Source organism: Colobus angolensis, unplaced genomic scaffold, assembly GCF_000951035.1.
Source record: "Colobus angolensis palliatus isolate OR3802 unplaced genomic scaffold, Cang.pa_1.0 Scaffold253, whole genome shotgun sequence".
In the NCBI taxonomy this organism is placed as follows: domain Eukaryota; kingdom Metazoa; phylum Chordata; class Mammalia; order Primates; family Cercopithecidae; genus Colobus; species Colobus angolensis.
In genome coordinates, this window is record NW_012115744.1 from 1056061 (window position 1) to 1082892 (window position 26832).

The 26832-nt window shown below is 54.7% G+C and overlaps 1 protein-coding gene and 1 long non-coding RNA gene across 2 annotated transcripts in view; both read right to left on the reverse strand.

Annotated features, from left to right (window-relative positions):
- Positions 1 to 15795, reverse strand: part of MYO1G (myosin IG) — a 16359-nt gene extending 564 nt beyond the window's left edge. The window contains exons 1-20 of the mRNA XM_011946803.1: positions 15551 to 15795; positions 13497 to 13705; positions 13198 to 13291; positions 12119 to 12284; positions 11821 to 11874; positions 8715 to 8825; positions 8275 to 8391; positions 7437 to 7661; positions 7195 to 7340; positions 6640 to 6754; positions 6305 to 6475; positions 6013 to 6083; positions 4446 to 4520; positions 4167 to 4299; positions 3269 to 3435; positions 2351 to 2558; positions 1915 to 2138; positions 1220 to 1364; positions 697 to 801; positions 323 to 445 (exon numbers count right to left, since the gene is read on the reverse strand). Coding sequence (XP_011802193.1) covers positions 323 to 445; positions 697 to 801; positions 1220 to 1364; positions 1915 to 2138; positions 2351 to 2558; positions 3269 to 3435; positions 4167 to 4299; positions 4446 to 4520; positions 6013 to 6083; positions 6305 to 6475; positions 6640 to 6754; positions 7195 to 7340; positions 7437 to 7661; positions 8275 to 8391; positions 8715 to 8825; positions 11821 to 11874; positions 12119 to 12284; positions 13198 to 13291; positions 13497 to 13705; positions 15551 to 15645 — 2754 coding nt within the window. The 5' untranslated portion in view covers positions 15646 to 15795. The remainder of the gene's footprint in view (positions 1 to 322; positions 446 to 696; positions 802 to 1219; positions 1365 to 1914; positions 2139 to 2350; positions 2559 to 3268; positions 3436 to 4166; positions 4300 to 4445; positions 4521 to 6012; positions 6084 to 6304; positions 6476 to 6639; positions 6755 to 7194; positions 7341 to 7436; positions 7662 to 8274; positions 8392 to 8714; positions 8826 to 11820; positions 11875 to 12118; positions 12285 to 13197; positions 13292 to 13496; positions 13706 to 15550) is intronic.
- Positions 15796 to 20050: 4255 nt separating this feature from the next.
- Positions 20051 to 23821, reverse strand: LOC105515068. The gene is made up of 5 exons (XR_001002258.1): positions 23529 to 23821; positions 23037 to 23113; positions 21400 to 21469; positions 20860 to 21083; positions 20051 to 20343 (listed from the first exon to the last, which is right to left on the reverse strand). It is a non-coding gene; the product is annotated as an uncharacterized LOC105515068 (long non-coding RNA).
- Positions 23822 to 26832: the final 3011 nt, after the last annotated feature.

The following is a 26832-nucleotide window of genomic DNA, read 5'->3' on the forward strand; positions in this document are numbered from 1 at the left end:
ACATTGTGGCCGGGACTCAGGTCCCAGAATGCCCAGGTGGGAGAACCCCCAGTTGGGCACAAGTTGGGAGAAGGGACCATTTGGCTTGGCTAGAGTGTGAGAGTGTGGCGGACGGTCGCTGGGCTGGTGGGGATCACAGGACAAGACCTTTCACTCTGTGGGCGTGGGAAGCCACTGCAGGGTTTTCAGCACGAGTGCCACCATCGCTGAGTTTTAGGATGGTCTGGGCCATCACAGGTAGACAGTGGGGAGAAGACTGAGGCAGGACTCTGAGAAGCCCAGCAGTGCCCCTCACAGATGCTGCAGGCTACCCCCAACCCACGTTGCTCACCGCCTCAAGGGGCACTGCCCGCATCACCCGGTACTGCCGGTCAGGGTCCAGCTTGTAGAGGTGCCGGTCTGTGAGCAGGAGGGCCCGGTTCCGGATCTTGTAGAAGCGGTTCACCTGTGGGAGAGGTGGCTTGGCCCAGGCTGGTGCTGCCCCGTCACCCACCAGGGCCCGAGGCCCCGGCAGTCCCTACTGCCTCCCCTCCCCGCTGTCGACAGTTTCAGGAGTGTCAGGAGCAGCTGGGCCTGGGCTGGGGTTGCCTCCATTTTCTCCCAAGTGCCCCCCCAGAACTCTGCACCAGCTTCTAACCTTGCAGACATGGCTAGAAAAGAGCATAGCCCTGAAGCGATCCTTGTCCCTTGTCTAACCTTACGGATGTGGCTTGAAAAGAGCACAGCCCTGAAGCCATCTTTGTCCCGAAGTGTCTTTAGTCGCTGAGCAAACAGGCTTGATGCTGTGGGATTGTCAGTGGCCTGAGGACAGATGGAGGGGAGGGGGCGCTGGTTGGGATTGAGTCATGGGACCAGACTCAACTGATGGCAGCTCTCTGTGAATCAGCATAGCTATCCTTCATCTCAGGAAACTGAGTCACACAGACATGTGCGTGAGCTGAGCAGCCCTGGATTTCCTGAGGGCACAGAGCCCTTTTGTATTGCCTTCTAGGCTGCATCTGAGCCTGGCCCTCCTGTCATCCACACCCACCCTGGAAGGCCACTGCTCCTGAAATCCAGGTTGATACCTTGCAGAGCTCTGGTAAGGGCTGAAGTGCAGGGCCTCCGACAACCCCAGGCCTGGGAGAGGACATCTGAGGGGACCTGGTCACAGAGTTAGCCAAGAGCCCTCTTTGGCAGCCCACCTCCCCTGGCAGCCCTGGACTCGCCTGGCACTTACAGAGGACAGGTAATCTCGGGCCCAGGCCCGCCGGCAGCCCCAGTCCTGACGAAGCCCTTGCAGGGCCCCCATGGCGGCCACCTTGGCCTTGATCTGGGCCATGTCTGAAGGGGGGATGTTCTTTACCAGCTGCCGGGCCCGCCACCTGGGAGAGAGCATGCGGTCAGACAGATGCTGGCCATGTGTTCATGTGCTCGCTGAGCCACTTCTCCATGGAGGAAGCTGAGATCTCAGCCTGGCGCTGCCAGCTTTTTATGTCCCAACCTCTGCCGGCTTCTCTGGTCTCAGACCCTTGTGCCTAATGCTTGTTCCTGGAAGGTGACCCAGAGACCAGCAGCTGCCCAGCACCCTCCTGTTCTGAGCATGCTCTGTGCCCATCCTTCTGGAGAACTCTTGCTTGGCCTTCAATAAGACCCTGCTCAGATGCAGAATCCCCTTACTTCCCAGCCCTGACGGGCTTCCCCCTGCAGGCTGCAGCCCTGGACTTTGAATGCCCACCACAGTACCCAACATGGTCAGGGCTCTGCACCAACTGTGGCACACGGGCAGTCAGCTAATGTGGCACAGCATCCACCTTCCCACCTATTAAGGGGGCTGGTGTGTCTCCCGTCCAGACACTACAGGGCAGGTATGATGGGTCAAGGTGTTCAGCGGATGCCGGCTGAATGGAAAGTGTGGTGGGCTGAGAGTAGTACCTGCAGAAGAGCGCATGGCAGGTGTCCTGGAAGGGCTGCAACACAGCAGGGGGCAGCGGCCACACAAGGTCACGCCCGTAGAGCGGCGGCTGCCTTGCAGCCTGGAATCGCCGCTGCAGCTCAGCCAGGTGAGCCCGCACCTTGTGTCTCCGGAACCAGCGCATGATGGTATAGATAGCCCTCAGCCTCCGGCAGCGCCACCTCGCCAAGGTGCCCCGCCATGCCTGGGTGGGCCAGGTGGGATGGGATACGCAGTCAAATTCAGCCAGGCCCTAACCCTTAGCCCCAAACCTGGCCCCAAGCATTTATTAAACACTCCCTGGCCTATCTCCATCAAGCAGAGACACCTGTAAAACTTACAAGTGTGTTTGTGGCCCCTGGGACGCAAGCTTTCCCCACCCCCATAGTGGATGTCTGCCTGCCCTGCCCACCTCACCTTCTGCAATAGCAGCACAATGATGGGGATGAGGCGGGCTCGGCTCTGCTCCAGTGTGACCAGTGTCCGGGGTGAGCGGATGAACAGCTTGCTGTGGCCAAAGGCCACGTCCCCCTGCAGCCCGTGCTGCTCCAGGAGAGCGCTCACAGCTGCCTTGTCGGAGCCCAGCAGGTGGTTGGGCCATGTGTATTCACAGGTCATCTTGTACCTGTCACCACAGGACAGGGCAGTGTGACCCAGGCCTCGGGGAGAGGTCATGGAGCCCACCCTGCCCACCCCACACCTGGGGAGATGGCAGGGATACAGAGTGTGTTCCTGGAGCACTCATGACACCTGTGCACATGTGTCTTCCCATACACATGTCCTCACATATATGTCCTCACACAGCTCTCATACCCATGTTCCCACCTGTGTGTCCCCACATGCGTGTGCTCACACACATGTTCTCCCAGATATTTTTTTTTTTTTTTTTTTTTTTTGAGACGGAGTCTCGCTCTGTTGCCAAGCTGGAATGCAGTGGTGTGACCTCAGATCACTGCAGCTTCCGCCTCTGGGGTTCAAGCAATTCTCCTGCCTCAGCCTCCTGAGTAGCTGGGACTACAGGCGCCCGCGACCTCGCCCGGCTAGTTTTTTTTTGTATTTTTTAGTAGAGACGGGGTTTCACTGTGTTAGCCAGGATGGTCTCGATCTCCTGACCTCGTGATCCACCTGTCTCGGCCTCCCAAAGTGGTGGGATTACAGGCTTGAGCCACCGCGCCCGGCCTCTCCCAGATATTTTGGTGTCTTGAGGCCAGCAGCGTGCTGGTTCCTGCTTGTATCGATGTTTGCGACGTGCTGTCTGGGGACCCTCTGCTCCTACCCCTTGGACTCCACACAGGGACTACGGCCCATGGAGTGATGGGTGTCAGGTACCAGTACCTGAGCAGGAATCGAGAGTAGGGCTGGCGGGAAGCGAAGCCAGCCCTGCGGACCCTCACGTTCTCCAGCAGCCCCAGGTATGCGACCTGGTGGCGACAGTGGTTCTCATCCAGCTTCCCAGCCACCTTGTCCTCATTGGGCTTGATGCAGCGGACGTAGAAGGGCTCCTGCGGGGACAGAGGGGACTTGGAGAGGGTCTGCGCCAGCAGCACTGTGCACCCTGCCCCACACCAGGAGCTTCCCAACCCCTCAAGGTCCCAGGCCAGGAGGACAGTCAGGAACAAACAAGGGTAATCAGCAGAACAAGGGCCCTGGAAGCCCTAAGTGCTGGGCAGAGGCCAGCAAGGCCAGGTTCAGAGCCAGGTTCCAGCCCCTGGTCGGGCAGGTGGGTATGGCAGGGGCAGGAGCAGGCCTCGCCACATCTGCCTTCCTTCTCTCCTTCCAAAAGGGGCTGACATCTCTGGATGTTCTGTTGTTAAGCTCACCTCACGCTAACATGTCCCCTCCCCGAACCTTCACGTATTCCCCCTCTGACTTTGGACCCAAAGCTCCCCAAGAAAGCTTGAGTAAGAATCCTGGGTTTTTGCCAAGAGCTGGGCTGGGTCAAGCCAGTCTCCCACACGGTCTCCTCAAACCCCTCCCTGCTCAAGAGACAATGGGGCAAAGAGAAGCCTGGGTTCCCCATGATTGATCAAGCCTCAGCCCAGCCCCTGAGGCCCCACATCTCACCTGTGCAGTAGGCGGGATACCCTGCTGGAGTAGATGTGGCTCATACAGACAGCACAAGAACCTTCCCCCCACCACTATGGTGTACAGAGGTGGTTGGGACCCTACTTGGCACCGAGGGCACAGAGAGAAGGATCCAGAACAGCCAGAGTGGGAGAGGGATGGAACATACCTTGGAGGCAAGATTCTCCACCAGGGCCACCATGGAGTTCTTGAAGAGTGTGCCGGCCGTCAGGGGGCGCTTGGTCACCTCTGTGATGTCCTGCTGCCCATCTGGCCACATGGCCCGTAGAGTGGGGTCCGTGCTACAGACACAGGCCGAATTCCCAGCCATCCTCAGGGAGAGCAGCCCTGCCCACCCCCGTTCTGACGCTAGTCAATGCCTGACCCTAAAGTGTCTGGGGCCCCAGGGCCCTGGCCCTCCCTATGGTGCCCAGCAAGCCGTGCTCACCTGTTGTACAGCAGCCGCTTGAAGTCCTGGAAGAGGAAATCTCTGTTCTTGTCGATGAAGCCTTCCACAGAGTACCTGCCAGAAGCCAGGGCTGGTGAGGGAGCAGGGGCGGGGGCTGCCAGGCCAGAGTGCTGATGACCCCAGCAGCCCCCAGGGCAGAGATGACTCTCTTCCCATCTGTCTTGGTTCCCATAGGTCAGTCTCTCTTCCTCCCTCTGCCTTGGCTCCTCTCCTTCCCCCTCACACCTGCTTTTTCTTTCATCACCTAAGACTCCCTCCCTCAGGAGACATTTCTCTCCTGGAAGATGAATTGAGAGGTTAAGCCCCCAACTCCGAAGTCAAATGTTCTAGCACCGAGTCCTGCATCTACCACATGCATGCTGTGTGACCTTGCCTAAGCCACTCAACCTCTCTGTGCCTCAGTGTACATCAGTTGCTCAGAACAGTGCCTACCGAGTTTTGATAAACATCAGCGACTACAACTCTGACTAGGAACTCCTGAGTCCTGGGCCTATTTTGATCTGTGGACACTGAGAGCCTCAGAATCACTGTCTAGTTCTTGGACTGTTAGAAATGTCAGTGCTAAATCTTGGCTCCAACTGCAGCACCTGTGAAGCCTCAGGGAATGGATTTTTATTATTTTTTATTTTGTTTATTTATTTTTTTTGAGAAATAGTCTCACTCTGTTGCCCAGGCTGGAGTGCAGTGGTGTGATCTCAGCTTACCACAACCTCTGCCTCCCAGGTTCAAGCAATTCTCATGCCTCAGCCTCCCAAGCAACTGGGATTACAGGCACATGCCACCATGCCCAGATAATTTTTATGTTTTTAGTACAGATGAGGTTTCACCATGTTGGGCAGGCTGGTCTCAAACTCCTGGCCTCAGGTGATCCACCCACCTCAGCCTCCCAAAGTGCTGGGGTTACAGGCATGAGCCACCTCATGCAGGCAGGGCGTAGATTTTGCGAACAGATACAGGTAGATGATATTGGGCTGCTTTGTCGTCATCATCTACTCTATTTCCTCTCCTTGAGAAGTTCTCATGAAACACTTGTACCTCGCTGTGAGTCACTTTAAATCGTTTTGGGATGCGGCAAGCAACACATAAATTAATAGCCATCATGACAACCTCTGAAGGACACCTGGGCTTTGGCACTGGGAGCGTGGTCCAAGTATGGTAGCGAGGCCTCACCTGGGAGCTTGTTAGAAATGTAGAATCTTGGCCCATTCTGCACCTTCTGTTCCCTCCCCACTCCCACCTCACCAGCCTGCAGCCCCCCACCCCACAGATGCTAGTATAGGGTTGGGCCCAGACATGAGACGTGAGTATTTTTTAAAGGCTCCCAGAAGAATGCAGCTATGGTTAATGACTATCCTCAAACCCTGTTTCCAGTTCTTCACTTGTGAATCTGCTGTCTGGCATGTTTTCAGTGTCTTAAAGGGGTGGGGGTGGCAGAAGGGGCCATAACACCTGTCTCCCAACCATTCTCCTGAAGCACTCCTGCTCCATGACACATGCCATGGTGCCTGTGGGAAGGCCAGGGATGTGGGTGGGAGGGGGCCCTTACGTGACATCCCCTGCATAGTGCTTGATCCGGAAGTCTCGGCCAAACTCCATGGTCTTGTCTGTGGGGCAGAGCTATGGGGACAGGCTGAGGTCAAGGCACAAAAGGTGTGTGGGGGGTCTGTATGAGGGGATAGCCCTGCTTCCCCACCTCCAGGACAGAGAAGGTCGCCACAGTGACGACAATGGCACCAAAGCTGGGTCCCCACCCAGTTCCCACGAGGCATGGGCAGTGTGGTGCCTATGGGGCAGGTCCCACCAGCCCACTGTGGTGGTGCTGGGACAGCCAGGGGCACCTGGCGGCTCGTGTAGTGTAGGTGATGGCGGTGGTGTGTGTCCAGGGTCTGCAGGAAGATTCGGTCAGTGATGGTGCCGGCAGAGCTGCAGGCCTCGTCCAGCACGGCCAGGATGCCACGGTGGGGCCGCTCCACCAGATCCACAATGATGGCATTGTTGAAGTACTCAACCTGGGGCAAAGGCAGCCAGCAGGGAGGCTCCCAAAGCCTTTCAGGCCACCTCCCCTCCTCCGCCCCACACTCAGCCACCTGCCAGGCCAGCCCGGGCCCCTCCCCATGGGCTGAGGCCCGTCCACACCCTGCCGCCTGCCCTCCCTCCAGGCCATAGTGCTCACGCTCTGCCAGGCGATGCCCTCGCGCTCGTACTCCTCCTGCTCCTGCTTCAGGATGAGCCGGATGAATAGCTGCTGCAGCTTCTCGTTGCAGTAGTTGATGCAGAACTGCTCGAAGCTAGGGGTGGAGTGGGCCTTTCAGAGGGGAGGTTGCTGCTTGTGGTGTGCATGGTAATGGATGGCCGCTCCCCCAAACATCTCTGCTGATGTTCATCAAGGGTTCTGGTGCCAGCACCCCGTATGGCTTCCCTGTGGCTTACGCATCCCTGTGCTGGACTCCTCCTTTACCCCACCCACACCTCCTGCATGCGCGTTCTGGAGTGGACTTAGGAGTCACAACCAGGAATTACTCATGCCCCGTAATTCTGCCTTCCATCAGGGCACCAATGGCCAGATGGTGCAGGTGAGGCAGGCCTGGGAGGCATGAGCCTTGGGCCCAGGGACCAGCTGGGAGAAACCCAGACATTCCTGCTGCCCAGCCCCAGTTGAGCTTTCCAGGACTAAGTGGGCAAAGCTGCTGGGCATCAGAGGTGGAGATGTGACTGGCTGGCCACCCACCTGTTGACGGGAAACACCTCGAAGCCATAGATGTCCAGCACACCAATGACTGTGTCCTTGCCATCACGCCGAGGGTCCCGGCCTCGGGGTTCCATGACACTGTTGATCCTGTTCACCACCCACTCAAACAGCCGCTGGTATACCGCCTGGGAGATAGGAACACCCTGCTTCCTGCTGCCTCTGGCCTGGCCTCCCCCATGAAGGCCTCCTGGGCTTCCCTCCCTGCGCCTGCCCCAAAGTACCTTGGCACAGGCATCCCGGGCGTAGCTGGCCTCAGCTGCAGTGTGGCCCTTCTCTATGAGTTCCCTGCCTCCTGAGGCAACTGTGCGAGCCAGCAGGGAGCGGAGCACGAGGTCCCGGGGTGTGGCCGTCAGCTCAGCCACATGGTCCACCAGTGTCTCCTCGGCCACTGCCACGCCCTCCTTCTGCAGCCCACCCTCCTCTGTCTCCACAAACTCGATGTTTCCCTGGTGATGGGAAAACCATGAACAGTCCAGGCTCCATGTCCCAAAGGAGCCTGGATAACTTTGGACAGGAAGGAGGAATGAAAACAGGGGACATGGATGTGGTAGAGTACAGCTCCTTCTCAGACCAGCGTGGTCAGCTGCTCATCATGGGCACAGACACAGCCAGAGATTGGGGGAAGGGGGCACAGGTACACCAGAGTCTTTGCCAAGGTCTCAAGTCCAAATGGTATGTGAATGACCCCATTGCATCCTCCCAGCAGCTAGAGGAACCCTGCATAACTTACTCCTCATGCCCCTTAGAGAAAACTGAGGCCAAGAGGCACTGAGTAAATGCACCCAAAGCCACACAGCTCATGACTGTGTCTCAGACTAAGAGACAGTCTGCATGATGCTCAGCTTTTACTGTGCCTGGCTGCCCTGGCCCTAAGAGTGGGCTCTGGACCACGTACCAGCTGAGCTCATCACTCAAGCAGCTCAGCTTCTGCAGGAGAGGCAGTCAGCCTAGCACATTGCTGGGGAATCTCCAGCCAGTCTCCTCCTCCTCCCTGGGTGCCTCCCAGCTGGGAAACCCCTGTGGGGAGGTAGCCCTCCCAGGCTTCTGAGCCAGGCTCACCAGGTGCAATATGGCAGCCAGGATGCGATGCACAGACTCCACCTCTTCAGGACTGAAGCCGATGACCCTCATGGCCTCGGTCACTGCCTGGTGGCTCTGCTCATCACTGTCCAAGGCCTAGGGTAGAAGGGATTCATCACTCCAAAACCACACTGGGCCCAGGACACCTGTCCTTGAGGCTTGATTCCTCCATCCTAGGCACCTGCTCACCCTTTTCCCCTGTCCTCTTCCTGAACCCTGATTCCTCCGGCCTAAGCACCTGCTCACCCCTGCACTCTGTCCCCTCTATCAGCCATTTTTCCTCCACCCAGAGCACCCTCCCCACTCACCCAAGCAGTTCATTTTACCCTGGCCTGTGCTGAGTGCTGCCCATTCCCTGCCACCACACTTAGGCCCTGACACTGAGCCCAATTTGAGCCCTTGGTGCCCCTCACACTCACGCTGTGCACAGTCATGTTGAGTCCTGCTCCCTGGCGTGTGAAATTGTATACAGCAGGGTTTCTCTCCAAGTGCAGTTTATGCAGCTGCTTGTCCTCACTGCCTCTCAGCAACTAGAGGACACAGACATCCTTTAGACAAATAAGCTCCCAAGATGTCCCCCCGTACACACACAGGGGTAGGAGAACAAACAGACTTGTGCTTCCTTCCAGCGTTGAACCAACAAACACGGGGGAAGGTCAGACAGTGTGAACACTTCCTGTGTGCCAGTGAGCTCCCCATTCAGCTGTTCAGTGGGTCAGGGAGTTCCACTTCAGTGGGAGCTATGACTCCACCATGAAGACACTGTTCTTGTGCCAGACCTCATCTTGGTGGGGAGCTCAAATCCTGTGGAGACATTGCCCTAGACCCAGGGGGATCCCACCTCAGTGGGGAGCTCAGAGTATATGGAGACAAACCCGAGTCCCAAGCCCCCCACTTGAGTGAGGAGGAAAGAGTCTGTGGAGAAACCGCAGAATCCTAGGGAGCTCCACTTCAGTGGGAGCTCAGAGTTACTGGAGACTGCCTCTGTCCCAGGAAGCTCCCACCTCAGTAGGGAGCACGGGTTCTGTGGAGACATTGCTCTCCACCCAGGGAGAGCCCATGTCCTAGGGAGCTCAGCATCTGTGGGGACACGACCGGTGCCGCATGAACTCCCACCTCTGCAGGGAGCTCAGAGTTCATGGAGACAGTGCCTCTGTCCCCACTTCACTGGAGGTGAACTTCACTGGAGGTGGTAAGAGTCTGTGGAGATCCTGCTATTATTCCAGAGAATCTGTGGAGACGCTGCCCTACGTCACAAGGGGCTCCCACTAGTGGGAAGCTCAGATTCCACAGAGACAATGGTCATGTCGCAGAGAGCTTCCACCTCAGAGGAGAGTGGAGAGTTTGTGGAGACACCATCCATATCCCAGGGAGTTCCCAGCTCCGTGAGGAGCTGACTGCCAGTGTCCCAGACAGCCCCACTTCATGGAAGCTCAGAGTGTGTGTGGACACTCCTTGTGTTCTAGAGGGCTCCCGCCTCAGGGGAGCTCAGAGTTCTTGGACACTGCCTGGTTCCCAGGGAGCTCCACTTCAGTGGGAGCTCAGAATCCGTAGAGTGACGCTGTCACTGTCTCAGTGAGCTTCACTTTGATGGGAGTTCAAAGTCCAAGGAGATACAGCCCCTGTCCCACGGGGCTCTTACCTCAGAGCAGAGCCCAGAGTTGGCAGAGACACTGCCTGTGCCCAAGACACGGCCCGCCTGAGTGGGCACTACAGTCTGCGGAGACATTGCTTCACGTGTCTCACCGAGCTCCCACCTCATGCCCATGCTCCAAAGAGCTCCAAAGACACTGTCCATGCTCCAAAGAGCTCCATTTCATGGGAGTTCAGAGTCTGAAAAAACTCTCTGTGTCCCAGGGAGCTCCCACCTCAGTGGAGACTTTATAGTTCATGGAGACCTTGCCCAGATCCCATGGAGGTCCCGTCTCATGGGGAGCTCAGAGTCTGTGGAGACCCTGGCAACATCCCAGGGAGCAATCCCCTCAGCCGGGAGCTCAGAGTCCTTAGAGACACTGCCCATGTTCCACCGAACCTCTCCTTCAGCGGGGGAGCTCTGGGTCCCTGGAGACCCTGCTCATGTCCCAAAATCTCCCACTTCAGTGGGGAGGTAGGAGTCTGTGGAGATCCTGCCAGAGTCCCAGGGAGCTTCATTTCAGTGAGAGCTCAGAGTCTGTGGAGATGCCCTCTGTGTTCCCAGCGGCTCCCACCAGGGGCATGTTCAGAGTCTGTGGAGACGCTGCCGGTGTCTCAGGGAGCTTTTACCTCAAGGAAAGCTCAGAGTCCACAGAGACACTGCTGGTTTCCCAGTGAGCTCCCACCTCGGCGCAGACTCACTGGTAGCACTGCAGTTTCCAGGGGGCTCCCACCTCAGTGGAGCTCAGAGTCCTTAGAGACACTGCCATGTCCCAGAGAGGGTGACTTCAGTGGGAAGTCAGAGTCGTGGAGGCACTGCTGTGTCCCAGGGAGCATCACACCATGGAAGCTCAGAGTCCTTAAAGGCACTCCTTGCATCCCAGGAAGCTCCCACCTCAGCAGGTGGTTCATAGTCCCTGGAGACCCTGCCTGCCACTCAGGGAGTTCCTGTCTCACGGGGAGCACAGAGTCCATGAGATACTGTGCTTGTCTCAGGGAGCTCCCACCTCAGTAAGAAGCTCAGAGTCCATGGAAACACCGCCTGTGTACCAGGGAGCTCGGGCCTCAGAAGGTAGCCCAGATTCTGTGGAGAGACTGCTGCGTTCCAGAGGGCTCCCACTGCACTGGGGAGCTGAGAGTTGGTGGGGACCATGTCTGTGCTGCAGGGAACTCCTAACTCGGTGGGGACCATATCTGTGCTGCAGGGAACTCCTAACTCACTGGGGAGCTCCAAGTCCCTAGAGACACTGCCCCAGTCCCAGGGTGCTCCCAGTTCAGTGGGGGACTTCGGAGTGTGTGGAAACACTGCCGGTGTCCCAGAGGACACAGTGGGCAGCCCACAGTTTGCGAACACACCACTGGTGTGCCAGGGAGCTCCACTTCAGTGTCAAGCTCTGAGACTGCAGAGACACTTTGTTTCCAGGGAGCTCCCACCTCAGTGGGGTGTCAGAGTTTGTGGAGACAGTCCCTGGGAGCATTTATCTCAGAGAGGTGCTCAGAGTCAATGCCCGTGCCCCCAGGAGCACCACTTCAGTGTTGAGCTCTGATACCACTAGAGACACTGCCTGTATCCCAGGGGACGCCCACCTCAGTGGGGAGCTTATTGTGCACAGAGACACTTTATGGGCCCCAGAGAGCCCTCATCTGGAAGTGTTTCAGGTAAAGGGGACATCCTGCTTTCATTCCCCATAAGCTCACACACCCTCTTGTTTGTGGGGTGTGGGGTACTAGTTGGGGTGAGTGTGGCGGGGAGTGAGGACGATGGGCTCGGTGGGGTTGGGTGGGCAGAGAGGGGGAATTGGGGTAGTGACAGACGGCTCACAAGCTGGCCCAACTTTCCGCCCTCCCTTTCCCCACCCCATTGTTCCTCCTCCCCCTACCCTCAGGGCTTACCTGGTAGAAGGCGTGGAAGTTTCTTTCACCCACGTGCTGCTTGAGGACCCGAGACTGAGGAGAGAGGGGCAGATGGACTCAGGCCTGGGGAGGAGTCTGACCCTGGGGACCCCATCTGAGCGTTCCCAGGTGGAGGTCAGAGAGTCCTGACTATGAGGACACTGAGGCCCAGAGAAGGGCCACAGGGAGAGAGAGCCCAGCCCTCCTAGGCTGCACTGTTGGGATGGGTACCTTCCCAGGCCTGGGATGGTTCTCAGCCAGGGCTCCCCATGGAGGTCTCCTCAGCCCACCTGCCCACCTTCTCCAGTAGGTAGCTGTGGATGTGTCCTCCGATCGGGTCCCCCTTGAAGTCAAAGTTGATGTCCATGTACTTGCCAAAGCGGCTAGAGTTGTGATTGCGGTTGGTGCGGGCATTGCCGAAGGCCTCTAGCACACAGGTGGACTTGAGCAGCACGTCCTTGACCCTGTCGGGGCAGAGGGGCTGGGGCTCAAGGCAAAGACTTCCTGTCTGGGGAAGGCTGTCCCTGCCCCCGAGTCTTCCCAACAGAAATCACAGCATCGCAGGATAGGTTCCTCTGAACTTGCTGAGAGGGAGCCAGTGGCCTGGCCTCGCCCAGTGTTGCCTCTGAGGTTGCATGATGGTCACTTCACCTCTGAGAGGCTGGGAAATGCACTTGCCAGGCTGGCGGTGCTCGGCATGGTCTGTGTAGCACTGAGGTCCTTGTTTCTCACAGCCACCTCTTCCCCTCCCAGGCCTCAGCTGCAGCCTGGTGAGGAGGGGCCGTTCTGACCACTGGGCCTTAGACCTCCAGCTGCAGGGGTGGGTGGTGATACTGGCCATTTGTGCTCAGGAACTGACATTTCTTGTCCCCCTGAATCCCATCTCACTGCCTCTTGACAGGAAGAGGCAAGCACTGACAGAGGAAGCTGCTTCCATAAGGAATAGGTTTACTGGTTTCAAGGCTCCTGGCCACCACCCACACAGCCACCTGGCATGCTTGGCCATCTTGGCCAGGGCCTGTCAGCTTCTCCAGGTTTCCATGGAATCTGCCTGCTGCCCTGTCCATGAGCCATTTCAAGCATCTCTGGGTTCTGCTGCACTTCTCCTTATCCTACCTGTGGCTGCTGCCTCCTCCCAGCTGGTAGCCTGGGTCCCTTGGCTGGGTCTCATCCACCCAAGGAGCGGTCCTTGGCATGGGTCACCCTGTCTCACCTCCAGGTGTGTTGGCATTATCTGGAAACTTCCCAAGTTCCCGCTGAACTTGACCTGAGCTAGACTGCAGTTGCCATCTCTCGCTCCCCAGAGTCAGTCCTTCCTGCCACACCAAGGTCCCTGGCCTGCCATGCTGAGGCCCAGGGCTGCCCGTTGCTGCTCACCTCTCCACCTCAGCCCTCTGGCTTGGGTTGGTGACAGCAGCGATGTACTGCATGATGTGCTTACTGGCTTCTGTCTTCCCTGCCCCACTCTCACCTGCCGGAAAAACCAGAGTTGACAGAATCAGCCAGGTTCGATCTCTTAGCCCAGCTCCCTGTGCCCACTCACACCCTTAAGACTGGCGAGATGGGGTCCTAGGGCCCCCATCAGGACACAGGGCACAGGAGATGCTCTAATGGCCCTCCCAAATGTCCACAAATGAAGATGTCGAGGGTGGGAGCCTGGCTGCAGGGACAGGTACCTGAGATGACGATGCAGGTGTCCCTGGACCGGTGCTTCATTGCCTTGTAGGTGGCGTTGGCCACAGCGTAGAGATGGGGTGGCCGCTCATAGAGCTCACGGCCCTGGTACCTGGCAATGGCCTCAGGCCCATACAGGGGCAGCTCCTGGTAGGGGTTCACGGATACCAGCACCTCACCAATGTAGGTGTAGATGCGGCCCTTCTCGAACCTGGACACAGCAGGGGCAGACAGGCCTCAGCACTGACAGGCTTACAGGCACCCACAGGCCTCTCACCAGAGCCCATATCAGGGCCTGGCCCCAGTAGGCCAGCACTCCCACCCCAAGGGGCTGAGAGTGGAGAAGCAAAAAGGGAGCAGGTGTTGACCTTGTGTCTCCCTGGTGCCGTCCTGGGTGAGCTGAGCCACTCAGAGCCTGTCCCCACTGCGGCATAGAGTTTAGGGTCCACAGTGGTCTCCCCAGGGGTCCCAAGGTCACTGGAAACATGATCACCCATTTTGCAAAGGAAACAGACTTGCCCAGGACTGCACTGGGTGCTGTGAGTCAGAGCTGGCTCCTGGGGTGAACCCCACAGGGCAGATGGGGAGATGGGGTTGAGAAGGAGTGACTGGGCGGGGAGGGGAAGGAGGGGCCTCTTCGGCTGTTTCCTGTCTCAAGGCCTGGGCGGGAACCCAGAGACAAAAGGGGACCCCACCCAGCCCCACCCAGATGACAGGGAGGGGGTTGGGGCAACAGTGCCCAGCACCTGATGTCATTGTCTTTGCACCCCCCACCCCCAAGCCTGTGGCCAGTAGCTGCTGCCTCTCCCCTGGCACAGCCTCAGACTTCTTGACCCTTCCCTTCACAAACTTGGTCACCAGTGTGGGTGGATGTCTGCCCTTCTCTTGACCTTTCTGCCCCTGGGAGGAGGACTGGCAGGCCTGCCCCTCAGACCCATCTCCCTTTCGTGTGTGGTACCCACCCTTCCCTGGATGGCCCTGTCTTCCAGCAGCCTGTCCTGGGTGGGCCTGTCCTGAGGTTCCTCTTTCTCCACCACCTCTGACATGGGTTTTCCTGGGCCCAGCTCCTGTCCTCCTACAAGCTGGGGATGAGGGCACAAGTCACCCACATCTCCAGGGCTCAGCGTTCTCATCACCAAAATGGAGAGGACAGTGTTTCATAAGCTCATTTTATAAGAATGAGGTAGAACAATGCACACAAAGGCTTAGCTCATTTCCTGGCTAGCCTTCCTCTCTTTGGGCCAGGCTCGTGATCTCTTGACTTCTGTGCTTAGTGGGGCTCCTGGTCCCCAGGCTCTCCCCAGGGAGCTTCCCGAGCACATAGCAGGCAGCCTTCTGCCCCTCCATGGGAGTCCTGGCATGAGGCCCAGCTGCCTGCATGGCCACCCTACTGTGCCATGTCCCCACCTCCCGGGCTTCTCCCTGCCCTCCACCTGCCCTCCTTGATGGTAAATTGAGCTCCAATATCGCTTCTACCAACTGTGTCCTGTGATACTCCATGCACCCCAAAAGAATGTCACCTCAACCTGGTGGGAATGTTTGGACCCTAGGGTGGAGGCTGCCCGCTTCATCTCAGTGTCCCCAGGGCTCAGGCCAGGCCCCATGGCCTGGTCCCATGGCCTGGCCCCATGAGATGCATCGAGGGAGCATCAATAACTGGCTGGGAAGTGGCTGGAAAGAGGTGCCCCTGGTCCCTGCTGGAAAGAGTGCCTGGTGCCTATCTGTCCAAGAAGTGTCATGCCCTGGCCCCTTCGGGCAGGAAAGAAGGGGCAGAAGACACCTGGACTGTGTGGGAGGCAGGGATGGGTTGGGGTGGTGGGCAGATCCAGTGCTGACTTGCCGGCCCTGACAGGGACAGTTGCTTCCTTGTCTGTTCCTGTCCCCTGGGGCCGTGCTTTGAGGCGCTCATTTCGGCACCATCGGGTCTGGGTGGGTGTGTGCCACTGCCCCCTCCCTTGGACAGCAGCATGCCTTCCTTTTTCCCTCAGGTCTCTGTGAGGACGCAAGGTGGGAGACCCTGGAGGAGGGGAGCCAGCGCCTCCTGCCCTGGGCCTACCTGAGCTGCAGGTTCCTCATGAAGTCCTCCATGGTCACTTGGTCCAAAAGCACGAAGTCAGGTTTGCCACACTCAGGGCCTTCCTCGTCCTCCATCCTGCCGGCTGGAAACACCTTGCTTCACCTTCCTGTGCCTGCCGGCAGGACAGTGAAGGAGAGGGGAAGGGGAAGGGAAGGCTGGGGGAGGCCCCACCGCCCCCGCCCTACCTCACCAGCCTCCTCCAGTGCTGGTGTAAAGTAGGAAGTGGGTTCTGGTCCTGGGAGGGGCTGCCCTCCCCACTTGCCACTCCTTCCCTCTCGAGGTGCTCTAAACCCTGCTTCCTGTCCCTGCGCCCCACAGGGAGGCTATGCCTAACGGTCTGACCCGCTTGCATGCCAGGGCCGAGGGGCCGGATGCTGGGTCCTCCCTGCTCTGGAGGGTTCTTTGCTGGCCTCCTTCGGAAGCTCTCGTCCACCCACAAGCAGGAGACAAGACTCCGTGGGTTGGTTTCCAACCCTGGTAGCACGTTACAGTCACTTGTGGGAGTTTAAAGAAGGATTTTTTGACGTGATCTTGGTTACCCGGCTGTGCGTGCCTGTCAAGTCAGAACTGAACACTAGATGCAATTTACTGTATGTACATTGTACATTAATACAAAAATGAAAAAAAGATCCTAATGCCCAGGCCTTTGGGGTGGGGGCAACAGCCTTCTTTGAAGTGTGAAGGCCACACTGGGGTGTAGATGAGCAAAGCTTCTTGTGCAACCTGCCAAAGGGCCAGTGGTCCTAGCACTGCAGTTCCCCACCCCAGCCACCGGGGAGGGACGGAGGACCCCAGAGCATCCTCTGCATAGGGCTGGCCTTCAGTGGGACCGCCTAACTGTCCTCTGCCTTGTACTTGCATCCAGCTGATCCCCCATAAACCGCAGTGAGGACCAGGCACATGCCTGCAGCCCTGGGGACCTCATCTCAGAGCTGCTGTCCCTGCGCTTTGAAGATGAGGCAGCGCATTTGGGGAGCGGCTGCATTTGGGGAGTGGCCAAAATCTCCAAACACTGCGTTCCTCACACTTGGTGCCCTTCTCCTGGAAGAAGTGGGAGGGGTGCAGTTCTCTTAGCCTCCAGGCAGACTGGGGAAAGTTTTTTCTCATCCCAGGACAGACTGGGGCAGGTCACACCCATCCTCTAAGAACACTGGGGCAATTCTCTCATCAAAGGTCAGATGGACACAGTTCTCTCTCATCCTACAAATAGACTGGGAACATTTCTCTTTCACCCCTGCCCTCATACAGGGAGGTCAGAGGGTGGACTCCAGAATTCCCAAACTTCAGTCATTCATGTGCTGCCTTTGAGATTTGTTGTACTCATAAGCACTAGTTTAACTATTGTCTTTCAGTCATCCCATTTTTCAAACTTTGAAGTAATGGATAGGTAAGTTAAGGTTATTTTTTTTCTCTCAAATACCTTACAGTGAATGCATTCCTGATAAAACTGAACGTATCCAAGTACCTAATAAAACTGAGTCATATACCATCTGCGATAAGGGACCACTGGCCTGAAAAATCCCCAAATTTGTAAGTGGGCAGCCTCTGGCTCCACCCTGGGCCAGACCTGGGGCTCCTCTTAGGCAAATTCAAATTCAGTCCTTCCAAGCTCTGACAAGTGTGGTCTCCTCTCCACCCCCAGGCTCTTGGGCTGGTGCTTTTGAAGGGTTTCCCAAACCTACACTCAAGTCTGGGAATTCTCACCCAGACTCTTGCCAGCTCATCTCCCTTTTCAGTTTCACTTCCCCAACCCCCAGGGAGTCAAGCCAACCAATGGAACCAACATGGCTGTGTTCCAGGAAAACGTTAAGGATACCGAAATGTGAACTTTGCAAACTTTCCATCTCTCACGTAATCATACTATTTTGGGTTTCCCCCCTGCCACTAACCACTTAAAAATGTCAAGACCACTCTTAGCTCAGAGATTTGGCCGGCGGGAGGAGTTTGCCCGCCCTTGCTTTAGATGCTGCTGGTTGCTGGGACCCTGGTCCTTCCTTGGTAGTTTGCACAAATTTGCCATTCATTGCCTCATTTGATTCTCGTGACCCATGTAGGAGTTACTGTTATTTTCGTTTTACATCTATTAAAACTGAGGCCAAAATGACATCACTGCAAAGGAAGTTCCCTCCTGGGTCAACAGACCTCTGGGACCTTCTAGCACTGAATTCAGTGGGTCCTACTCAAACCCCAGGGAAAGCCAGTCAGTCAGAGTCATGGCCTGGTCCTCAGAAACTAGGACAAGTGGTAGCTCTATCTGCTAGGGCATCCCCAGGGCATGCTCCTTACAGGGTCTGACTGGTAAAACAGGTAGATAAACAAAGGCAGAGGCTCCTAATGGAAGGACAGCAAGGAGGGGCCACCACCAACTCAAGCCTGGCGGGGGCTGAGGAAACCATCCTGGCCCTGGTGAGTTTCACTCTCATTATCTCATCTGGATCAGTTTCACAATACCTCCCTCCACCAAGGCTCCTACTGCTGCACCTACGGTCCCCTTGGCCCTCACCCTCCACGATGCAATCTTCAAATCCCAGGCTTGCTCTGTTGGTGCTGACTTTGCAGCAAATCCCCAGCCCCAGAAAAATGTCCCCTTTCAGGGGAGTTGCTTTTTCAGCTCTACACAACTGTACCATAACTTAGTATTTGTATTTAAATTTTTTTTTTTTTTTTTTTTTTTTGAGGCGGAGTCTCGCTCTGTCGCCCGGGTTGGAGTGCAGTGGCTAGATCTCAGCTCACTGCAAGCTCCGCCTCCCGGGTTCACGCCATTCTCCTGCCTCAGGCTCCTGAGTAGCTGGGAGTACAGGCGCCCACCACCTCACCTGGCTAGCTTTTTGTATTTTTTAGTAGAGACGGGGTTTCACCGTGTTAGCCAGGATGGTCTCAATCTCCTGACCTCGTGATCCGCCCGTCTCGGCCTCCCAAAGCGCTGGGATTACAGGCTTGAGCCACTGCGCCCGGTGTATTTAAAAATTTTTTACCTCATCTGAGGTGCTACCATTGGGCTAGTTGTAGGGGAATGGCTCTACCAAGGCACATACTCTCAGAAGCCACGGGCCACACAGCTCAACTGAGCCTCCTGGAACTGAGGGTGGAGGCCTGGGAGGCGCTGCCATAAGGCCAGCTCCATTCCCCATTCCATCCCTCTGGGAGGCTATCAGGAATTGCTGTCTCCTGGGATTTTTTTTCTAAGCAGGGATGTGAGGCTTCCGGTTCATACCCTACTCCCTCCATGGTATAGCTGCAGACTAGACAATCTGCTCAGCTGCAGTCTGGAATTGGCTCCTCAACAAGGGTAGATGCTGTGCCTCCTGTTGCAGGCCCCACTGGGTGCTTTTCCATTCACTGTCAGTAGTAAATTGAATGTAAGTCATTGGAGGCCAGGTGCGGTGGCTCACGCCTATAACCCCAGCACTTTGGGAGGCCAAGGCAGGTGGATCACCTGAGGTCAGGAGTTTGAGACCAGCCTGACCAACATGGTAAAACCCCATCTCTACTAAAAATAAAAAAATTAGCTAGGCATGGTGGCATATGCCTATAATCCCGGCTACTTGAGAGGTTGGGACAGGAGAATCGCTTGAACCCAGGAGGCGGAGGTTATAGTGAGCTGAGATCATGCCACTGCACTCTAGCCTGGGTGACAGAGCAAGACTTCATCTCAAAAAAAAAAAAAAAAAGTGCTGGGCGCGGTGGCTCACGCCTGTAAGCCTAGCACTTTGGGAGGCCAAGGTGGGTGGAACACGAGGTCAGGAGTTCCAAGACCAGCCCGGCCAAGATGGTGAAACCCTGTCTCTACTAAAAATACAAAACTAGCCGGGCACGGAGGTGGGCGCCTATAATCCTAGCTACTTGGCAGGCTGAGGCAGGAGAATCACTTGATCTGGGAGGCAAATGTTGCAATGAGCTGAGATCATGCCACTGCACTCCAGCCTGGACAGCAGACTCCGTCTCGGATTAAAACAAAAACAAACAAAAAAAATCACTGGTACTTTAATGGCTCTATTTGTCAGGCCTTGGCCTGCTGCAACATTCCTTGACAACATCACCAACACCAACCTGGGGCGCATCACACATATTAAGGGTATTACTTCCGTAACTTGTTTGAATGCTTAGGTGAATACCTAAGACTATCTGAATAGACAGAATGTCTTATGGAGCCAATCATCAAATGTTCCTGGAAACCACTCAGGATCTCAAGGTAAAGCTCCTGATGACAATGCCTTTGTGCACCACCACCACCACCCCACTGCAGAACTCAGCCAGTTGGCCTTGGCTTGTGAACTCTCACGGCAGTTTGCCACTGTCAGTTGAAACTGGTGGCACATGCACATAAGGTGATCAGAGTTCCAAGTGGCTATCTACAAGCATGAGCATTGAGAATGGTGAAATATTTGGGGATCCCTTGGACTTAGCTGACAACTCCTTCAAGAAGACGCAGGGTTTTCCTTATCTTTGCTTATGGAAAGAAGAGGCAGGACTAAATCACATATTTAAATCCATATTTATTAAATAGCCCTTGTTTTTCATTCAGGAGATACCAGAAGGGCCCAGGTCCTGGTGCACAGCAAAGCCTTCTCATTCTGGAAGCAGACAACCTGGCACCCAAACCTAGGGCCAGAGATCTGTCAGACCCACAGCCCAGGCCCAGAACTGGAAATTCCTGACTCCTTCCAGAAGGGCAGTAAACAAGGTTTCAAACTTGCTCAATTAAGGTGCCAAGACTTGCATTCAAATTCAGTCCACTCATCAGTAGGTGTATTAACACAGGCAGGCCTCATCTGTAAAAATGAGATGAGAAACACTTCACAGACCTGTTGTGAAAATTAAGTGACATAATTAACACAACTAGGGATTATTACAAACCCCTATTGCCATCAGCGGCAACAACAGAACTGAACCCTACTTACTAACTCCTGAACCCACTCCCACCATGAGCTGAGAGGCCTGTGACCAACCTCGGTGGCAGCCCATGCCCTTTCCAGGGGCTGAAACACTGGCCACTGACCTAAGGTTACTCCAGAGAAAAGACTATATATGTTGAAACCAAATCACAAAAGCAGTAAAATACCACCCCCAAGAATCAGGGTTCATGAGTCCAAACACTAGACAACTGTTTGTCCCAAAATAGTCCTGTGAGCTCAAAGACAATGAACCTTTCTGGGATTCAATCACCTGACTTACAATATGGGAAGGTCAAAATAAGGCGATGGTTTTTGAACTTTTTCTTAGCCAGGTGATTCTAAATAAAACAGGAGTGAAGTGACTTGCTAGGTCAGACCTTCCTGCACACTTACCCTTGCACAGGTTCCAAGAACAGCCTAGCAGCCACTGAAGGTATCTTCTCTCAGGTCAGGTCCCCTCTAGCTCCGGCATCTCGGGATTGCTACTGTAGAAACACTGAGGGATGGCAGGTACTCTTGTGCCATGTGCTGGGTCAGGGACACAGAGTGGAGCCACTGGTGAGAGGTGGCTGTCAGGAACTGGCAGCTAACAAGGTCGTCTCCTAGTTTCATGGACACTGGTAGAAAATACAAAATTCCTCGATTAGCAACAAGGGACCATTGATTATTCAAAGCAATAGCAATAGCCAGAGCATCAGCATTTTCTACCACCCTCCCAAGCCCCAGTTCTCATAGGGAAGTCAGAGGCACCTGCTTAGGCCACTGGACTACTACAGGAAAGGAGCGCAGGACTCTACCCTTTCACAACGCACAGCAAGAATGCCTGCTCTCTGCTCTGGAAGAAGGTACTACCTCGTATGTTCCAAGGCTGTCTGCTGCACAAACATCCTTGAAAAGATAATAAGGAAAAGGGGTAGCCAGTGCTTTACTCACAAGATTGCTTGAACATGAAACTCAAGGAGGGACCTCAGCAGGCCTGGGGTGTTTAGCAACTGTTCCTGGCCTGAAAAGACAGAATCAGCTGGAAGCCTCTACCTTTAAGAGAGGCGACCCCACCACCCAAAGGAACACAGGAGCTGTGTTGCTTGTGCTATGCCCAAGCCAGCAACACTCTTCCCATCCCAGTCAATTCTTTAACACACCTAACACCAAGACAAGAACTTGAAGGCATCCATCTCCTTCCCATCGGCTTCTATATTCCACTCAGGCTGCAGGATTATAGAGGCCTGGCATCAAACCCTGATCTGCTGGTTTGTGGCTGGGCAACCCTGGACACATAATTCTGATCTTGGGCCCCTCATGTGTAATAACTTAAACACAACCTCATGGTGATACCTCAAATATTTAAAACAAGAATTAAGAGGTTTGGCACAAAATAGGTGTTCAACATTAGCACCTTCCTTTTCCATGAGTTTTTCCTTTAAGATGAGTACACATTGACCTCACCCTCCACTAGCTCCTCCTGGGGCACTCAGCCCCCCTGCAGAACTGAGACTTTGGTTCTCTTTGCTTTGCCTTGTAAATATCCTGTTCACGAGTCTCTCAGGGCAGGACTCTTCCCTGTTATTCCTCTCCACTGTTTCAACTCCTACCCTTACTACCTCTCTTGGCTTCATCCTCAACTTTTATAAGACTTTTAAGTGTATAATAAAATAAAATTTGTACTGAGCCTGGAGCATAGCAAACACTCAGAATTCCCTTTACCTTTCACACTAGCATCGTCCAAAACAACTTCCACAGTGACAGAAATGCCCTCTAATCTGTGCGGCCCAATATGGTAGCCACTGGCCACCTGTGGCTACTGACCACCTGAAATGTGGCTAGCGTGAAAATTAAATTTAATTTAATCATGCATACCAAGTGGCTGCCATATTAGATGGGGCAGATCTATACAAGGCCCAGCTCCATACAAGACACCAGATCCAGGATGGAGCAAGTCATTGTCTGAAATTTCTATAACCTTGCTCTGGATGGAGCAGGGCAAGGCCTCAAACCGTTTCAAAACTGTTCTAGCAAGCACTGAAGGAATGCATAGGGTCACCGCAGACCCAAGCACGCTGGAGGCTTGCTACCCTCATTCACCCAAATCCCCCACACTCAAGGAATCTGCCAGCCCACTCTCACTAAGCACCAGTCCCTGCTGGAGGCTGTGGGAAGAGAACAGGGTTCAATTAGGCACCTGAACTTGGTTCCAGGAGCCCAGAGCTACTGATGGCTCTCAGGGAAAGATCATTTCTGACTAAGGAAGAAGAGAAGGTATCTTGGAAGAGATAAACTTATTAAATAGATCAGACAACACGAACGAAACTTCCACATTATTCTATGACACTACAATCCTAGCATGGCTCTTCACTGTGACCAGAAACATCCTTATCATCATGTAGTTAATATAAATGCAGCCTTTTCCCCTTTATTTTTCTCTCATGTATCTTACGGCTCAGAAATCACTTCTGAACGAGTAAGCCAGGACACATAAAGTAGATTTCATTTTCCCCATGAAATAATGGTTCAGAGAAAACGCAGGCCTAGTTCCAGGAAGGCAGAGTTGGGGGCTCTGCAACGTGATTTACCGGGGTATCTTGCCAAACAGTTGCTGTGACAGTAAGCTCTTCCACTTTGAGACCGTCACCTCAGCCAAGGCTCCCATCTAGAAGGGAACAAATGCAGTTAGCTCCAGCTTGTGCCTCTGAACCATTAATTCAGCTCTAGCTCCATGCAACGCCTGGCCCACTCTACAGCCTCTCTTGAGGCAGGTCTACACGCCACCCCATGCCTTCCGGTGAGGTCCCTCCAGACCACACGTCTCATACCGCCCACTGGGGTCCACCCAGGTCATGCAGGAGAAGCCCCATTTCTCTGCTGAAAGAGAAACACGAGGTTACTTATCACGTAACCCCCGAGTCTCCTCCGGGGAAAATGTTCCGGACGCGCTCAACCCCCTCTTGCGAGGAAGTAGCACGTGTAGTGAAGGCTTGGACTCCAAGAACCACCAGTGCCCCCACTCACTGCGGCCCAGCCTCCCACGCCGCCCGCCACTCGACCCGATCCCCCAGGACCCCTACCTGGGCTCAGGAATGGTCAGGCAACAGGCGAGGCCCAAGATTGCGGTGGATGACTATGCTGCCGAAGACCACGCCGCGGCGAGTACGGAGTACGGAGTACAGTCGCCGCCAGCTAAGACTGACGCCGCGCGCTGCGCCGCGCACCTCGACGTCACCGATAGTCCCGCCCCGAAGCCGTGCGCGGTCCGGGCCACAGCGTTTGGGGCAGATTACGTCACGCTGCCGGGGGCGCTCGCTTGGTGGGGTGCGCTGGGCCGTAGAGTTTAGGGTCCTGGGGCTCGACCGCGCTGCGTCCTGAGGCGTCAGCGGAGTCTCTCGACCGCCCTCTGTTACCCTCCTTTAGTGACCAGAAGGCTGGAGTTACGTAATCTGTCCCTGAAGCTGAAAGGACGGAGGCCTGACTGCGTGGCCTGGAGGGGAGCGTTGAGCCCCTAATGGGTGGTGCCTTCCTGATGCGACCGCACAGGAGGGGCCGGGCGGAATCCAAGCACGAAGTGGATGTGGAGCCTTGGGAATGAACAGGAGCCTGCCGGTGGGAAAGATGATGCAGGTGGAAGGGCAAATACAAATTATACATAGGGTTTGATTTTCCCTGCGGAAAATAAGGGACGAGAAACCATCCCCCCTCCCTTTTTCTTTCAAAATTTCAGCATCTCTCGTTTCCAAATGTACTCAAGTCTTTTTCTTCTATGGCTAGGCTCAACTCAGGAATGTTTCTTGGGAGCCATCTCCGTGAAGTGTAATTGTTGGCTGGGTGCGGTGACTCCCGCCTGCAATCCCAACACTTTGGGAGGCAGAGGCGGGCGGATCACAAGGTCAAGAGATCGAGACCATCCTGGCCAACATGGTGAAACCCTGTCCCTACTAAAAGTACAAAAATTAGCTGGGCATGGTGAAGCGTGCCTGTAGTCCCAGCTACTCAGGAGGCTGAGGCAGGAGAATCGCTTGAACCCGGGAGGCGGAGGTTGCAGTGAGCCGAGATCGTGCCACTGCACTCCAGCTGGGAGACAGAGCGAGACTCTGTCTCAAAAACAAACAAACGAAAAGAAAAGGAAAGAAAGAAATGTAATTGTTAAGGGACGAAAGGGCCCAGAGTCCAGTTTCTTAGGAGGACAAAGCCTTAACTTGTCACCTGACTCCAAATTGCAAAACCTACATAACGTGATGGGCTATCTCTACTTAGCTGTATACAAAAAGTGAGTTTCTGTCTTTGTGTTGCCTTTAGCAGGTTGCATTTGATGTACGGCATCACAATCTGGTTTAATACTTATTCAATAATGGTTTTCTGTCTCTTCTACGTTTGTGGAGAGGTTTCATGGGTTGGGAGGAAACTGCCGTCCACCCCCCACCCACCCCCAGGCAGAGGAAAGCACATTGAAAGGTCCTGAAATTGGGAAGGACATGGTTTGCTGGTGATACAGCTAAGTATTACAGTTTGTAGTGTTCTGGAAGGGTCTCAATGAGGAGCGGGAGATAAGGACTATGTGTTCAAGGGTCTTGAATGTTCAGGCTAGAAAAGTCAGAACGTGGTTCTGTAAGTAAAAGCAGAGCAGTGCTTGAAACTTGTATTTTACGTATAGCACCTACTAAATACATTCAGTCACCTTACAGTATACAAATTCCATACTTCACTAAATGTCAAAACCCTAACGGACAGATAAGGCAGAACTATTACTTCCAGATTACTAACATGGAAACTAAGGCTCACCCAAACAAGTTAAATGGTTTGTTCAAGACCTCCTACAACAGCCAGGGCCTGGTGCAGATTGTCCTAGGACAGGGTTCTCTGGTCTGTCCATTCTGCCACTCCGCTATGAGATTGTAATGGCCCAACAAGTTCACCTTGCCTACTGCCTAGGCTGAACCCATTTATCAAGACAGGGGAATTGCAATAGAGAAAGAATAATTCATGCAGAGCCAGCTGTGCAGGAAATTGGGACTTTTTTTTATTACTCAAATCAGTCTCCCCAAGTATTTGGAGGTCACAGTTTTTTTTTTTTTTTTGACACAGAGTCTCACTCTGTCCCCCAGGCTGGAGTGCAGTGGCCGGATCTCAGCTCACTGCAAGCTCCGCCTCCCGGGTTCACGCCATTCTCCTGCCTCAGCCTCCTGAGTAGCTGGGACTACAGGCGCCCGCCACCTCGCCCGGCTAATTTTTGTATTTTTTTAGTAGAGACGGGGTTTCACCGTGTTAGCCAGGAGGGTCTCGATCTCCTGACCTCGTGATCCGCCTGTCTCGGCCTCCCAAAGTGCTGGGATTACAGGCTTGAGCCACCGCACCCAGCCTGGAGGTCACAGTTTTTAAGGATAATTTGGAGGGTGGGCGGCAGCCAATGAGTCAGGAGTGTTGATTGATTGGGTCAGAGATGAAATCATAGGGAGTTGAAGCTGTCTTGTGCTTGAGTCAGTTCCTGGGTGGGGGCCACAAGATCTGATGAGCCAGTTTATTGATCTGGGTGGTGCCAGCTAATCCATCCAGTGCAAGGTCTGCAAAATATCTCAAGCACTGATCTTAGACTTATCCCCAGGAGCAATTTGGGGAGGGTCAGAATCTTGTAGCCTCCAGCTGCATGACTCCTAAACCATAATTTCTAATCTTTTGGCTAATTTGTTACCACTACAAAGGCAGTCTGGTCCCCAGGCAAGATCGGGTTTGTTTTGGCAAAGGGCTATTATTGTCTTTCTTTTAAACTATAAGTTTTTCCCAAAGTTAATTCAGCCTACACTCAGGAATGAACAAGGACAGCTTGGAAGTTAGAAGCAAGATGGAGTTGGTTCAGTCAGATCCCTGTCACTGTTTCAGTTATAATTTTGCAATGGTGGTTTCAAGATGAAAGAGAACTGGGAAAGTAAATAGTTACGAAGGGCCAGAGAATGTGTGTTACTGAAGAAAGTGGGCTCTCCTAAGGAACTGAAAGAGAAGTGCTTTTTAACAGAGTGATAACCCCAAAAAATTCACTAGAGAAGAGGGGATGTGGCTGGGCGTGGTGGCTCATGCCTGTAATCCCAGCACTTTGGGAGGCTGAGGTGGGAGGATCACCTGAGGTCAGGAGTTCAAGACCAACCTAGCCAACATGGTGAAACCCCTTCTCTACTGAAAATATAAAAATTAGCCAGGTGTGGTAGTGCATGCCTGTGGTCCCAGCTACTCAGGAGGCTGAGGCAGGGGAATGGCTTGAACTCAGGAGGCGGAGGTGGCACTGAGCCGAGATGGCACCACTGTATTCCAGCCTGGGTGACAGAGTGAGACTCCGGCTCAGAAACAGCCAAAAATGAGCCAGGCGTGGTGGCTCATGCCTGTAAT